A 14,839-nucleotide genomic window follows, 5' to 3' on the forward strand; every position below is an offset into this window, starting at 1 on the left:
AAACCGTTTCAGATTTATGATTTAACCCTTTCAGTGCGGGAACCGAATTTTGAAGGCCTTTGCAAACAGTTTGGATCCAGATGAGACGCCACAAAACGTGGCGTCTCATCAGGATCCAAACTGTTTGCTATTCTGATAGTATTCTTTGAAAAAAAATCGAAGAAAATGCTAATTTTAGAAATTCAGCAGACGACATTTTAGCAGACGACAAATTTCCCAGCATGCAAAGGGTTAAGAACAAAGAATGAGTCATATATTTTTTCACTGATTACAGATTCATACTTAACAAGATGCTTATATTTTAATTTGGTTGTCAAGGTTACAGCACTAATAATATTTCCTAAATCAAAATAAAACTTATGAACTGATTTTAAGTTAATTGCAAACAACAAAAGAAGTTATTTCTTCTTTACAGTGTGGAATTTACAAACATGCACTCATTTATACCATTTGGCAAGTGACATTAAAAACAGGACACATCCAAACATTTTGGTTAGTTTTTTTGCCTGTTATTTGCTTATTTAACATACAACAACATTATTGTCATGATTTGTTTTCCCATTTTATTGCCGATTTTTTTTTTATGGTTTATAGCCTAGCTTACAAATATAAATGTATTATTATGCAAGAATTGGGTGCAGCCTATAGTAGCCTCTAAACAATCACCTTAGTAAAAAATGTTGGGGACATTCAAACAGACAGACAAATGGACTAGTGCAATCCTTTAATCATCCCACTTTGTTTGTACATGAAGATTGAGAGAAGATTTAGTATTTTTTTATTTGTTTAGCGCCAGTTCACACACACCAGTAAGAATACAACTCACTAAAAAAAGGAAATGGAAGCCAAACAGCCTGAATCTACAAAGTCCACCAAAATAGTACTTTTAATTAAGTGGAAACACTCAAAAGGACGATGTAGAAAAGAATTTGCAAAGATTTGCAGTTTCAGACTATTTTGCCTATGGGGACAAAAACCTTAGTACTTTGCACACGGGTCAACATTCTTGGCAATTTTGCACACGGGACCCAAAACCATGGCCTGCTGAATCAGTTTTTCCTACAGACCAATGAAAGTTCTGGCTGACAGGTATAAAATAGGATCCACATGCATACAGCGCCAAATAAGGGCTTGATTCTTTGGACGGCACCGAATTTGTGTGGGCATCTCGTTGAATGAAAAAAACATAGTCTGCTATTTACCTTCAACTGGTGAGTGAAGCATTTATTAGTATTGTATGCTTATGATGAAATGTTACATCATCAAATGTCAATTTGTTTAGTGCAGGTTTGTGTGAATGTTACATTTTATATGAAATTAAATTCATGATAATGTGAATTGCAGTTTTAATAAAAATTAGCAAAATGTCTAACAAGTGAATTTAAAGTATCACATAGAAAATTCATTCATTTTTATATTTTGGTCTTATGGGCTGTTTCAAAAGTATGTATTGTTTAGTAAAACTTGTATACTTGTTTTCTTGTGCAATAAATTGTGTCTATAATTAATATTGTTACAGTTAACAGGATACAAATATTTAGAAATATTGTCTTAAAAAAATTAAGATTATATAAAAAAATAATTTATAAATTGAAATATTTACTTGAATATAATAAGGTTATTTAACAGCATTACAATAGGGTGATAAAATTCTTGCCTTAAGCTTTTTCATTAAATCTCATGTGAATATAAGGTCATATGGGGAATATGCCCGTTATTTCAGGGGGGGTTTCTAGGGGTTAATAAATACAAATAACTTAAATATTTAAAAACTAAATCTTTATTGGGCTAAATAAAAAAAAAAAATCGGGACTAAATGTTTGGTTGCTGCTGTTACAGAAATAAAAGACAACTGAAATCAACCATTTGAAATATATAATTCCTACAATAAATTGTTAACACTATTTATTGAAATAGCTACTTTGTAACCTACTGTTAAACACACTGTGTGATTTGTAGGCTAAATAAAAAAGATAATATATATATATTTGTGCAGGCATTAAGTATTCTGATCGCGGCTTATAATCAATAAATAATTCATAAGATGTTCAGTTCTAGAGTATATGTCTTGGACTTTATTTTTGTGCAATTCTATTTGCAATCAAAGTTCTTTCTGAAAAAGTTATCACACAAAATTTACGTCAAAACCAACCCCCCCCCCCCCAAAAAAAAAAGAGGCTTTGGCTAAAATGTCTAACCATTTGGTTGGCTATTTTTGGGAGCATAATCTCACATGCTATTTACTGAGCTGTTCAGACTTTATTAATACCGGTAAGCTGCATATTTTTTAATGCACTGTTACGGAATTTTAATTTATCAATGGAAAACGTTAAAAAAGCTTTAAAATTTAACGATACATTTTTGCTTTTGAAATTTTACAAAAACAAAAGATTAATTTAAACTGCTGAAACTAAGTTTGTCTTTTTTATCAATATAAGCAGGTATGGTCGGTAAAACAATTATATATGGATTAAATAGGAGAAGTCAGTTTTTCAGTAGTCATGGACTGCTTGTGCTGAATATTAAGGAATTGTATAACAGTCCATGTAACACAATCAGTTATCTTAGTTTGTTGTCTTATAATCCATAATAAGGAGTTCAGTTGTGTAGGTATTAACCCTTTGCATGCTGGGAAATTTGTCGTCTGCTAAAATGTCGTCTGCTGAATTTCTAAAATTAGCAATTTCATCGATTTTTTTCAAAGAATACTATCAGAATAGCAAACAGTTTTGATCCTGATGAGACGCCACGTTCTGTGGTGTCTCATCTGGATCCAAACTGTGTGCAAAGGCCTTCAAAATTCGGTTCCAGCACTGAAAGAGTTAAATCATGGGTGCTAAGCACATGAGATTTGAATACAAGCATCAATACTCTTGACTGAGGGAAATTAAGTGGCAACAAATTATCATAAACAAATATTATTTAGATTTTTGCTTATTTGACAGTATTTCAGAATGAAATGAATGAGTACTATTATTATTATTATCAACTTTGTATTAATATATAAAGTGCATTCACCAGCACGAATCACTTATATCCTTTAACCATAACAAAATAATATGATATTTATTTCATAAATGAATATTGAGCGAATGACGTCAGATTCATTTCAATATTTTAAAGGTTTAACATCACTTTATCATTTTAATAAATACTTCTCTGAACATATCTCAGGGGGACAAAGACAATGAAAATCATTAAAAATTCAAACAAAATGTACATTTTGTGTAAATGTAAAGCTGAAGTGTTACATAAAATGTGTTTGTGGAATTATATTTTACAGAGAGAGCACTGTCTTGTAATGAGTCAGAGCGCATTTAGCATGGGCATTTAAGAGTATTGTTCAGAACTCTTTGAAATATTTTCAAAACATCAGCTTATATGTCCATTATTGTAGCAGAATAACAAAGACTTGAAATCTTTCAAATTCTTTACAAAACAATTTGTGAATTGTGAATTGTGTTACATTGTAATATACAAGCTAATTATCTTAATGCGTCTTGGCAACTAGCACCAGTTGACAACTGAAATGTTATTTAATTCAAAACAATTATAAACAGTTGTCAACTATTTTAAATATTTATTTTAAATTAAAAAAACTACTTTTTATTTAAAAATTGTATTTCAATGTGTAAATATGTTGTGGAAAAGAATCTTTAATGGGAGTTGTGCATTTTTTGTGAAGTTGCATACTGTTAAATATAGATGTATACGTTCACACGATGAAAGTGTTTGGTGACATTTAAGAAATGGAAAACGCCTGTAACCCCTAGTTAAATGGCATAGAAGTGCCAAAATGTTGTAAAAATTTATTCGTACGCAAACACCACACAAACAGCATTTTCATTCAAACAACCTCGTACAAAATACAAACATGAACAAATCCTCTTTCATAAATGCCAAAAGTTTGGTATAAATGTTGCAATTCAGTGTATAATTTGCCTTTATAGACGATCACTAATCCGTTTATCACCTTCTTATAAAAACACTCTGCAGCATAATGTTGTTTTTAGCACGTTATCAGCGATAAAGATCAATTGACTTTGTCACGCACGCATGCGTTATGCTTGCAGCCGATAATTGCTACTTATACACATTGTTATTGTTAATTTCACCCGTTTCATAAAATCAAAATGCAAATTCAATAATAATGGTGAGACAAACTCTGACATATTTTATTTTTAAGATACCCCCATAATTATCTCAGAAAACAAACCTCAACACCCTATTATTTTTTTACTCGCAGCGGGTCGCTTTTATCATGTCAAAGGCAATTGCCGCTATCAGATACTTTACCCGCAAAAAAAGAAAGACAAAGGATGAGCTGTGTTTGTACTTTTCGAGAATCGAAACAACTGAGGCGTGACCATTGTTTTCAGTTAAAACATGACTTTCGGAGTGGAATATACTGGCCATTGGCCATTATGGACAGTTGACTGTTATTCTCAAGTGTAATATAGAGTGATTTTCGTCAGTGGGAATCCAAACTGACCAAAATCTGCAGTTGACTGTTATTCTAAAGTGACAGTTAGGTCAGTTTTTGACTGTACTGTTATGACCTCATTTTACTTATTAAAATATTATAAAGATAAAGATATTGTATAAAGATATTAAAGATTTCTTTCAATATAAATATCCTCGTGAAGATGGAGAAAAAAATGTGTATCATAAAAGAGAGTAATCAAAAAAATAAAAACTTGCAGAACTAAATACCTACGTATTTTCAAGATGTTAGCGCGAACCAATAACATTTTTGTGGACTTACAACAACTATATTAACCTTTTCAATGCGGGAACCGAATTTTGAAGGCCTTTGCAAACAGTTTGGATCCAGATGAGACGCCACAGAACATGGCGTCTCATCAGGATCCAAACTGTTTGCTATTCTGATAATATTCTTTGAAAAAAATCGAAGAAAATGCTAATTTTAGAAATTCAGCAGACAACATTTTAGCAGACGACAAATTTCCCAGCATGCAAAGGGTTAATGTAAGATAATAATGCTAGAAACCTGTTTCAACAATAGGTCTGATTATTGATATCTTTCAGGTGAGCACTATTGGTCCTCACAGCCTTCTTGTTTGTTGTTTCAGGAGAGAAAATATGGGTCACAGAGCAATACTGTTGGTGTCTGGGATTCTCCTGGTTGCCGCGGTAACAGCCACACCCTTCAAAAGAGAGAAGAGAGAAGGTAAATTATGTTAAAGAAATAAATATTGACTAAGTCCCCTAAATGAAACTAATAACTTTTTTGATTATCCAGACTTTCCTTTTTTCACAGATAATTAACTTTCATAGAATGTGTTTTTATTACATACAAATTTTTTTAATTGTTTTTTACCAAAATGTTTTGAACACAAAAAGCAGATCTTGCCAAATGGACTGTTGCCTTAGTCTCAATATTTATATGTCTTTGTCAATTGTACTAATTCTATGTTATTTTAATCTTTAACTGGATACCACAATATTATATTTATTGACAGATAACCATTTGTTGTAGTAAAAATAACAACTGGTTTGGTGTTCAGGTGCTTGTAAGCAGTTAGTAGTCAAACCAATCAGACTATGGTTAACCCTTTGCATGCTGGGAAATTTGTCGTCTGCTAAAATATCGTCTGCTGAATTGCTAAATTTAGCATTTTGTTTGATTTTTTTTTCAAAAAATATTATCAGAATAGCAAACAGTTTGGATCCTGATGAGACGCCACATTCTGTGGCGTCTCATCTGGATCCAAACTGTTTGCAAAGGCCTTCAAAATTCGGTTCCCGCACTGAAAGGGTTAAATTCCTTTTGACCAAACTGTACACCTTGATTATCACCAAAATATAATGCCCTAGAGTCTTAATTCCGTTGCTTTAATTTCCCAAATGACCAAAATAGATTCCATTATTAAACAATAAATAATACCAGTTTTGTTTTGCAAGACACCAACACCAAATACAGTAACTGATTCAATAAAATTATTTTCCAAATATTCTCATGACTTTGGTAGAATTTGAAAAAAAAAAACATACCTTGGGGTACAATCTACTCTGACCCACTAACAATCCTTTTAAAATCACATAACATATTAACTAAAAATATGTGTATGAAACTACCATTGGTACAAATGGGGTCAGAGTTGTTTGTACCGTCTGATTAGATAGGTTTTTCAAAATTTCAATAGATCATTAAATATAGTATGTTTAATTATGAAACATAACAAATCTATCTCAGATGGAGTCACCCCTCAACCCGAGGAAGTCCTTACAACTCAGCCAGTAATTGTCACAGAACACCATGCTAGCGGACATCACCATGGAGACGCACAGCACCATAGTCCTGCTCATCATGAGCACGCTACAGGGGCTCCCCATGCCCATGATGAAGAGGCACATCATGGCAGCAAGCACCATGAAGAACATCATGCAGACAATACAACTCATGAACATCACCATGACAGCGGGCATCATGCAGACAATAAGACCCATGAACATCACCATGACAGTGGGCATCATGCTGACAATGTAACTGATAAACACCATAGCACTGACCATCACCATCACCATGATCATCATCACTCGAAATCACATGATTCAAGCTCTAAATCACATGATTCCCGCTCCAAACACCATGGTTCACATTCCAAACATCATGATTCACGCAAAAAATCACATGATTCAAGCTCAAAATCACATGATTCAAGCTCAAAATCACATGATTCACGCTCAAAACACCATGATTCACGCTCAAAACACCATGATTCACGCTCCAAACACCATGATTCAAAGTCTGATCACCATGATTCACACTCCAAACACCATGATTCACGCTCCAAACACCATGATTCACACTCCAAACACCATGATTCAAAGTCTGATCACCATGATTCACGCTCCAAACACCATGATTCAAAGTCTGACCACCATAATTCAAAGTCTGATCATCATGATTCACGCTCCAAACACCATGATTCAAAATCTGATCACCATGATTCAAAGTCTGATCACCATGATTCACATTCCAAACACCATGATTCACGCTCCAAACACCATGATTCACACTCCAAACACCACGATTCAAAGTCTGATCATCATGATTCAAAGTCTGATCACCATGATTCAAAGTCTGATCACCATGATTCACGTTCCAAACACCATGATTCAAAGTCTGATCACCATAATTCAAAGTCGGATCACCATGATTCACATCATAACGCTGACCATCATCATCACCATGATCATCACCATAGTTCTGAGTCTAAGCACCATGGTTCCCATTCAGCGCACAATGATTCACACTCTGTACACAATGATTCACACTCTGTACACAATGATTCAAAATCGCATGATTCAAGCTCAAGTTCACATGATTCAAGCTCACAAACACATGATTCAAGCTCAAAATCACATGATTCACGATCCAAACACCATGATTCAAAGTCTGATCACCATGATTCAAAGTCTGATCACCATGATTCACGCTCCAAACACCATGATTCACGCTCCAAACACCATGATTCACGCTCCAAACATCATGATTCCAAGTCTGATCACCACGATTCCAAGTCTGATCACCATGATTCAAAGTCTGAACACCATGATTCACACCATAACGCTGACCATCATCATCACCATGATCATCACCATAGTTCTGAGTCTAACCACCATGATTCAAAGTCTGATCACCATGATTCACGCTCCAAACACCATGATTCGCGCTCCAAACACCATGATTCCAAGTCTGATCACCATGATTCCAAGTCTGATCACCATGATTCAAAGTCTGATCACCATGATTCAAAGTCTGATCACCATGATTCAAAGTCTGATCACCATGATTCAAAGTCTGATCACCATAATTCTCGCTCCAAACACCATGATTCACATTCCAAACACCATGATTCAAAGTCTGATCACCATGATTCAAAGTCGGATCACCATGATTCTCGCTCCAAACACCATGATTCAAAGTCTGATCACCATGATTCAAAGTCTGATCACCATGATTCTCGCTCCAAACACCATGATTCACATTCCAAACACCATGATTCAAAGTCTGATCACCATGATTCAAAGTCGGATCACCATGATTCTCGCTCCAAACACCATGATTCAAAGTCTGATCACCATGATTCAAAGTCTGATCACCATGATTCTCGCTCTAAACACCATGATTCAAAGTCTGATCACCATGATTCACACTCCAAACACCATGATTCTAAATCTGATCATCATGACTCCAAGTCTGACCACCATGATTCACACTCCAAACACCACGACTCACATTCCAAACACCATGATTCAAAGTCTGATCATCTTGATTCTCGCTCCAAACACCATGATTCAAAGTCTGATCACCATGATTCAAAGTCTGATCACCATGATTCACACTCCAAACACCACGATTCACATTCCAAACACCATGATTCAAAGTCGGATCACCATGATTCAAAGTCTGATCACCATGATTCTCGCTCTAAACACCATGATTCAAAGTCGGATCACCATGATTCTCGCTCCAAACACCATGATTCACATTCCAAACACCATGATTCAAAGTCAGATCACCATGATTCAAAGTCTGATCATCATGATTCTCGCTCCAAACACCATGATTCAAAGTCTGATCACCATGATTCAAAGTCTGATCACCATGATTCTCGCTCCAAACACCATGATTCACATTCCAAACACCATGATTCAAAGTCTGATCATCATGATTCAAAAACCGATCACCATGATTCACACCATGGTTCACTTTCCAAACACCATGATTCACATTCCAAACACCATGATTCACATTCCAAACACCATGATTCACGCTCCACACCCCATGATTCCCAAACTAACCACCATGATTCTAAATCTGATCATCATGATTCAAAGTCTGATCACCATGATTCAAAGTCTGCTCACCATGATTCCAAGTCTGATCACCATGATTCCAAGTCTGATCACCATGATTCCAAAACTGATCACCATGATTCCCACCATAATTCACGCTCCAAACACCATGGTTCACGTTCAAAACACCATAATTCACGCTCCAAACACCATGATGCACGCTCCAAACACCACGATTCACATTCTTACGACCACCATGCTTCACACTCTGTCCACCATGATTCAAAATCCAAACATCATGATGACAAGGCCAGTCCAAGTCATGGTTCAGTTCACAACGGGAAAGTTGATTTCGACATTGATGTAGAAATCAATAATTAGACTGGGTCTGATTGCAATTGTAGTTGTTTTACAGTAAAGCTTTGCTCTCTTTCCCTTCTATTAGACTTTTTTAAGGCATTTAATTTTAAATTTTAAATTTACAGAGATAAGGAAACAGTCTTTTTTATAAATTTTCTTAGTATCCGTATTTATGTAGCACTTTTATATAAAATCTACATTCAAGAGTTCTTTACAAGTAAAACATCTATAATAAACATTATAATACTAATAAAACTAAAAACACAATACATCTTTCATGTAAATTCAAATGGCAAAGTTGACTGAAAGAATCTTGTAGAGATAAAAATGCTTTAACTTATAGAATGTTAAAGGTGTGACTTAAATGTAAAAGTACGTTCTCTGAACCCATGATTGATAATTAATTTTTAGAAATATTTGTAACACTAACAACATTAGCTAAGATTCAGTTTATATGATACATGTACGTTTATGTCTTATTTTGAATGTATACAACCAATAATTCTCAAATTTGTCCCTTCTTAACATACGTTTTTTTCTATTGCATTTTTTTGAAATATTTTATATTCCATATATGTATTCACCCATTATATATGCATAGCAAAATAAAGTACTACAGTAATAGCTTTGTTTTATTTTATTTTATTTATTTTATATTCTATGACAACTTGAAAAGGCATAAAAAATATGATACAGTTATTGTCTAGTGGGTCATTTAATGACTTTATATGCACTTGTTGCATAATAAGACAGAAGGCTTATCCCGGATTGCGTTTTACCCTGGAAAAATACACTATTTACTCAGTAAAAAAAGAGCAGTGTAAGAAATGTTCCAATGTTTCAGCTATTTTTAGCATTATTTATTTTACAAACACTTTTAATTGGTTATAGGTAAAAAAGGAAAATCCTTTGGCAATGGCTTATGCATATATAAAATAATAATGCGCTCTGTTTATCTTTCATACACTGTATCCTTTAAATAATAAGTTTACATTCTAAGGCGAACAGCGTGTTTGGTATTTTTAGACATTCAACATCATGAATAAATATTTATTTTAATATTTAATGTTATTAATAATATGTTATTCATTCAAGTTTTTTATTCCATGAAATTGCAATTAACTATATGAACAAGTTTTCTAATTAGTTAACCCTTTCAGTGCGGGAACCGAATTTTAAATGCCTTTGCAAACAGTTTGGATCCAGATGAGACGCCACAAAACGTGGCGTCTCATCAGGATCCAAACTGTTTGCTATTCTGATAGTATTCTTTGAAAAAAAATCAAAGAAAATGCGAATTTTATCAATTCAGCAGACGACATTTTAGCAGACGACAAATTTCCCAGCATGCAAAGGGTTAATATCTAGACCTCTCAACAAAAATTGTCATTATAACACAGAAGTCAATCTATAAATAATTTAACAATATAGCCTTGTTGCTGAAAATATCCACATCTTGGCAAAAGCTTCTCATATCTGTAATTGCATAAGTACTATTGCTAAAATGTCGACTCATTATCAGATTTGGAAATAAAATGTATAAATATGTGTGAAGAGTAACAGTATTTTAAAAATCAATTTGTGTATCAATAACCCAGAGCTCCAGGTAAGGGCCGTACAGCCGTAAATACGGCTTTTTCATGAAGGTTTACGCATTTATTTTTATAAACTGGACGTAGAATTACGACTTAAATATCCCTTTTACGCATTTACGAAAAAACTCTGGCCTTACCGATACGTCCGCTTCAACGCAGTGTGATTTGTTGGTCTCTAACCTAACATCGCTTTTCATTAATTTAAATTACTGAAAAGTTGTAAACTGGGTTCCGGTATTATTCTCTTTTCTGTTGCGTGACTTACGCTTACTCGTAAACCCGTCAAAAACAATATGTCTGCGTGCAATGGAAGATCAGCTTATCCGAAAGCGGTTCAAAACAACACATTGTTGTCATATAATGGCTACATACCGTGTCGTCTAACCATCCTGACACTCAATCTGTAAATCCAGAAAAATACATTGTCGCCCCGATATTAAACGATTTGATTGCATCGGTGGCTAAAAACGTTAGAAAACACGATGGGAAACAGATGAGACAGTGACATTATTATAAGTGTTCATTTACTTAACTTAGCTTTCTAGTTGGTTTGTGTTTTCTTGTCAAGAAAAATGAAGAAATAGTATTAGTCAAGAGTTTTAATGTGTAGTTGTATTTGCATCATAATTCAGAATGGAAAACCTAATATAGTAACTGTTTAAGAAGCTAAATATATTTATTATAATTGCTGCAAATGTTTCTGTAAAGTCAGTTATACACCCTTTAATATGCAAGAATACGGGTAGTACATTACTACCTGTATTTTTGGATATGGTAGTACAGGTACTAATTGATTTTCAGCGTTACTACATTTCTTTCTGTCAGTGGCAGCACCGTTACTGATTTCACAAATCCTTATCTGGAGCTCTGATAACCCTTTTAATAAATATGATATTATGAGGCGTGTCTCTCGAAACCCTGGCTTATAATGCATGTGAATAATATTGCAAATAGAGAGCATTTTCAAAATTGAGTATGTTTGGTCATTTTACCTACACAAGCTTATAAGGGATAATATTAGTTGTGTTCTGAGAAAACTGGGCTTAATGCATGTGCGTAAAGTGTCATCCCAGATTAGCTTGTGCAGTCCGCACAGGCTAATCAGGGATGACAATTTCCGCTTTTATGGTATTTTTAGTTTCAAGGAAGTCCCTCCTCACCGAAAATCAAGTCCCTAATTAATCTGGGACGACACTTTACGCACATGCATTAAGCCCAGTTTTCTCAGAACAAGGCTCATATTTTCCTTTCTTTATTTTGGTTTTGGTTTCTGTGTTATGAGTGCTCACATATTTCAATATCATCTCCAAATGAAGCCTAACACTCGGAGGATAGGGAGTTCAAGTCCCACAACCATGTGGGTGGTTTACTCCTGAATTGTTTTCTTTTAAGAATAGTCTCCCTTTACATAGAGTCAATAATAGCACAGTTAACTTACACACATATTTATACTACTTGTGAAAACAAATCAAACTTTCAATAAGATGCTCAATCACATCACTTTTAGCATGCTTATCTGTTTAATATGTTTGTTGTAAAAGATCTCCACCTTTTACTTATAAGTTTATATCTACCTTTTGTCATCCTGCTCTCATACATTGAAACGTTTTTTGTTTTCTCTTTTTGCACTATCTCCACCTGTATCATATACTTTGTGTGCGCTGTCTTGCCATTTATTCCTTGTAAATATGTTGTCCTCATGGGCCTTTTGACCTTTTGGAACTTGTGAAATAAACTGTACATTATTACAGGTAATCTTCTTACCCAGATAAATGAGTGAAAAGGTATGTGATTGAAATATTATTTAACACAGCAAAAAACAAAATTAACAAAACAAAAACTGTATTATGTGGATTTGAAAAAAGAATGAAACTGTGAACGGACATCATTTATTTTGGCGATTTTCACAAACACGATTTTCATTTCAATTCAGAATGTTTTTTACTTGGTCATCTAAGTCTGTATTCACCAATTAATGCAAAGAATTCCAACAAAATAAAAATATTCCTATAAACGGTTAACTAGAGGGGGGCAACCATAATGCAAGTAAATTGTTAGTTTAATAGTGTCATAAATTTCCGAAACCTATACGTTTACCCAAGATTCCTAAACCTTTAAACTATTAATATCATACCTGAAATCGGGTCTGCCCGCTACCATGCATCTGGGTTTTTTCGACACATCAAAATCTGAAATATTCGGATCCCCATTCTGTATTCTTTTAAGTGCATGATGAAAACAGTCGATGCACGACAAACACTTTGTTTTCGTCATTTGGTCACGTAATCGGATTCTCGCGATGTACGAGGATGTCGTTTGAACGCGGCACCACTTTGCTAGGACCCGTTACATGAGAGGATCAAGTAAGGTCAATAACGTAAAGTGGCGCATTTGTCACGATTTAAGTGTTAAGTATTTCCTGAAATCTTTACCGGACACATAACAGTTACGCTTAAAATACTTGATATCAATGCGGCCTGTAACATTTTTTGGATATGAAAGCCACTTAATATAAATCAGACCACTTCACAAACCCAGACTATTCGAAACCGCACGGCTTCAGGTCTTGGAATGGGGCAGACCTTATCTAGATTGACCTGATCAACTGTAACATGGATCTTTGACTGTAATTTGCAGTGTTGCGAAGTTGTCACGCCCAATATCTGGTCCTTAGCGCCACATCGGAAGAAGCATTGGCTCATTAACCATTACATCGCAAAAAAGAGGTTGCGCCCGTGATTAACGGCCGTATATCCGTGAGTTGCGGTGCATGGGTTTCTTTTTGCGAGGAATTACTGAATGTTGCTTTTCTTCTTCTTCTTCTTCCCATTAATTGCAGGGCTCCTTTGGAGCATCGACGCAATTTGACTGTTCAATGAGTCATGGGCCTGGGTAGAACACTTGGTGTCTTTGTTTGGGGGAGGTCGAAAGAACGCTCCCGCAGTGGAGATCGAACCCGTGACCTCCCGATGGCTAGGCGTACACCATATCCACTACACCACCACTTAATTATGTGTATGTGTTTTCAATTAAAAGAATTGATCCTTACACACGTAACTAGTGTTAATCCTTTAACAAATACGCTAACTTTTACAAAAATATACTAAGAAGATGAAAATAAGGTCGTGTGCGTAATTTAGAAAATGTGTTAAAATAGCATTGATACATTTGAAGATTAAATGACTTATTCAATACTGGCATAAGGATGTCCGCGAAGTACTGGCAAAAGTGGCAAACCAGCTAATACAGGGAAACCTTGCTGTACATATAAGCATTAACAACGCAGAGGAGCTAAAATATGTGTACGTTAAATTGCAGTATTAACAGGTTTACTTCCCTTAAACAAATTTCGTTGTCGATGATTAAGTGTCGCGTATCGAAGTGAATGTAATACCGATAGTGTGCACGTGCACAACTCGTATAAAACATAATACAAAATGTATGCAGGGTTAGCGCCCATGCGACTTTCAAATTGAGCCGCGTGTTGAGAAAACCGGGCTTAATGTATGTACATAAAGTATCGCCGCTGAATACCACATGTGTATCAGAGCCGATACATTACGGCTGAGCTAAATATTATCGTATGGCCCTATTCCACTACGAAAAAATCCACACGATTCGCTACGATTTATCACATTTATTGAATCGGGAAGACTCGTAACCGTCTACGATTCAGTTACGACACTGGTACGATTGAGTTACGACAAATCGCGGGGTTCGGTTGAACTCTTGCGAATAGGGTCGCGACTTCACCACGATGTGTAAGAATCTACTGCGACTGTACTAGGAACGATGCAGATCGGTCACGACTAAGCTAGGACCTCACCGAACGCACCCATGGATTAGGCGCCAATATCTATATTGGTATTGATCATTATTTACAATGTGACCTACATTTTTCTGTGCACATGACCTCCGTTCCTTTTTTTTGGCGCCATATCAAAATTGGAAGTTCGACGAAAAGCAGCTGAAGTATTCTTCGATTGTATTCTTACTTATCTTCCCCCTGCCCTTGCCTTTTCTTGCCATTTTTATTATAAACAAAATACCTGTTAGTC

The 14,839-nt window shown here is 35.0% G+C and overlaps 1 protein-coding gene across 1 annotated transcript; it reads left to right on the plus strand.

The window, feature by feature from the left end:
- The first annotated feature begins 1,052 nt into the window (after positions 1-1,052).
- On the plus strand, positions 1,053-9,810 carry LOC127880693 (filaggrin-like). The gene is made up of 3 exons (XM_052428027.1): positions 1,053-1,211; positions 5,094-5,191; positions 6,218-9,810. Exons 2-3 carry the CDS (start codon positions 5,104-5,106, stop codon positions 9,205-9,207), a joined length of 3,078 nt encoding a protein of 1,025 aa, XP_052283987.1. The 5' UTR covers positions 1,053-1,211; positions 5,094-5,103; the 3' UTR covers positions 9,208-9,810.
- The last annotated feature ends 5,029 nt before the right edge of the window (positions 9,811-14,839 follow it).

The sequence above is a fragment of the Dreissena polymorpha genome, chromosome 5 (assembly GCF_020536995.1).
Source record: "Dreissena polymorpha isolate Duluth1 chromosome 5, UMN_Dpol_1.0, whole genome shotgun sequence".
In the NCBI taxonomy this organism is placed as follows: Eukaryota; Metazoa; Mollusca; class Bivalvia; order Myida; family Dreissenidae; genus Dreissena; species Dreissena polymorpha.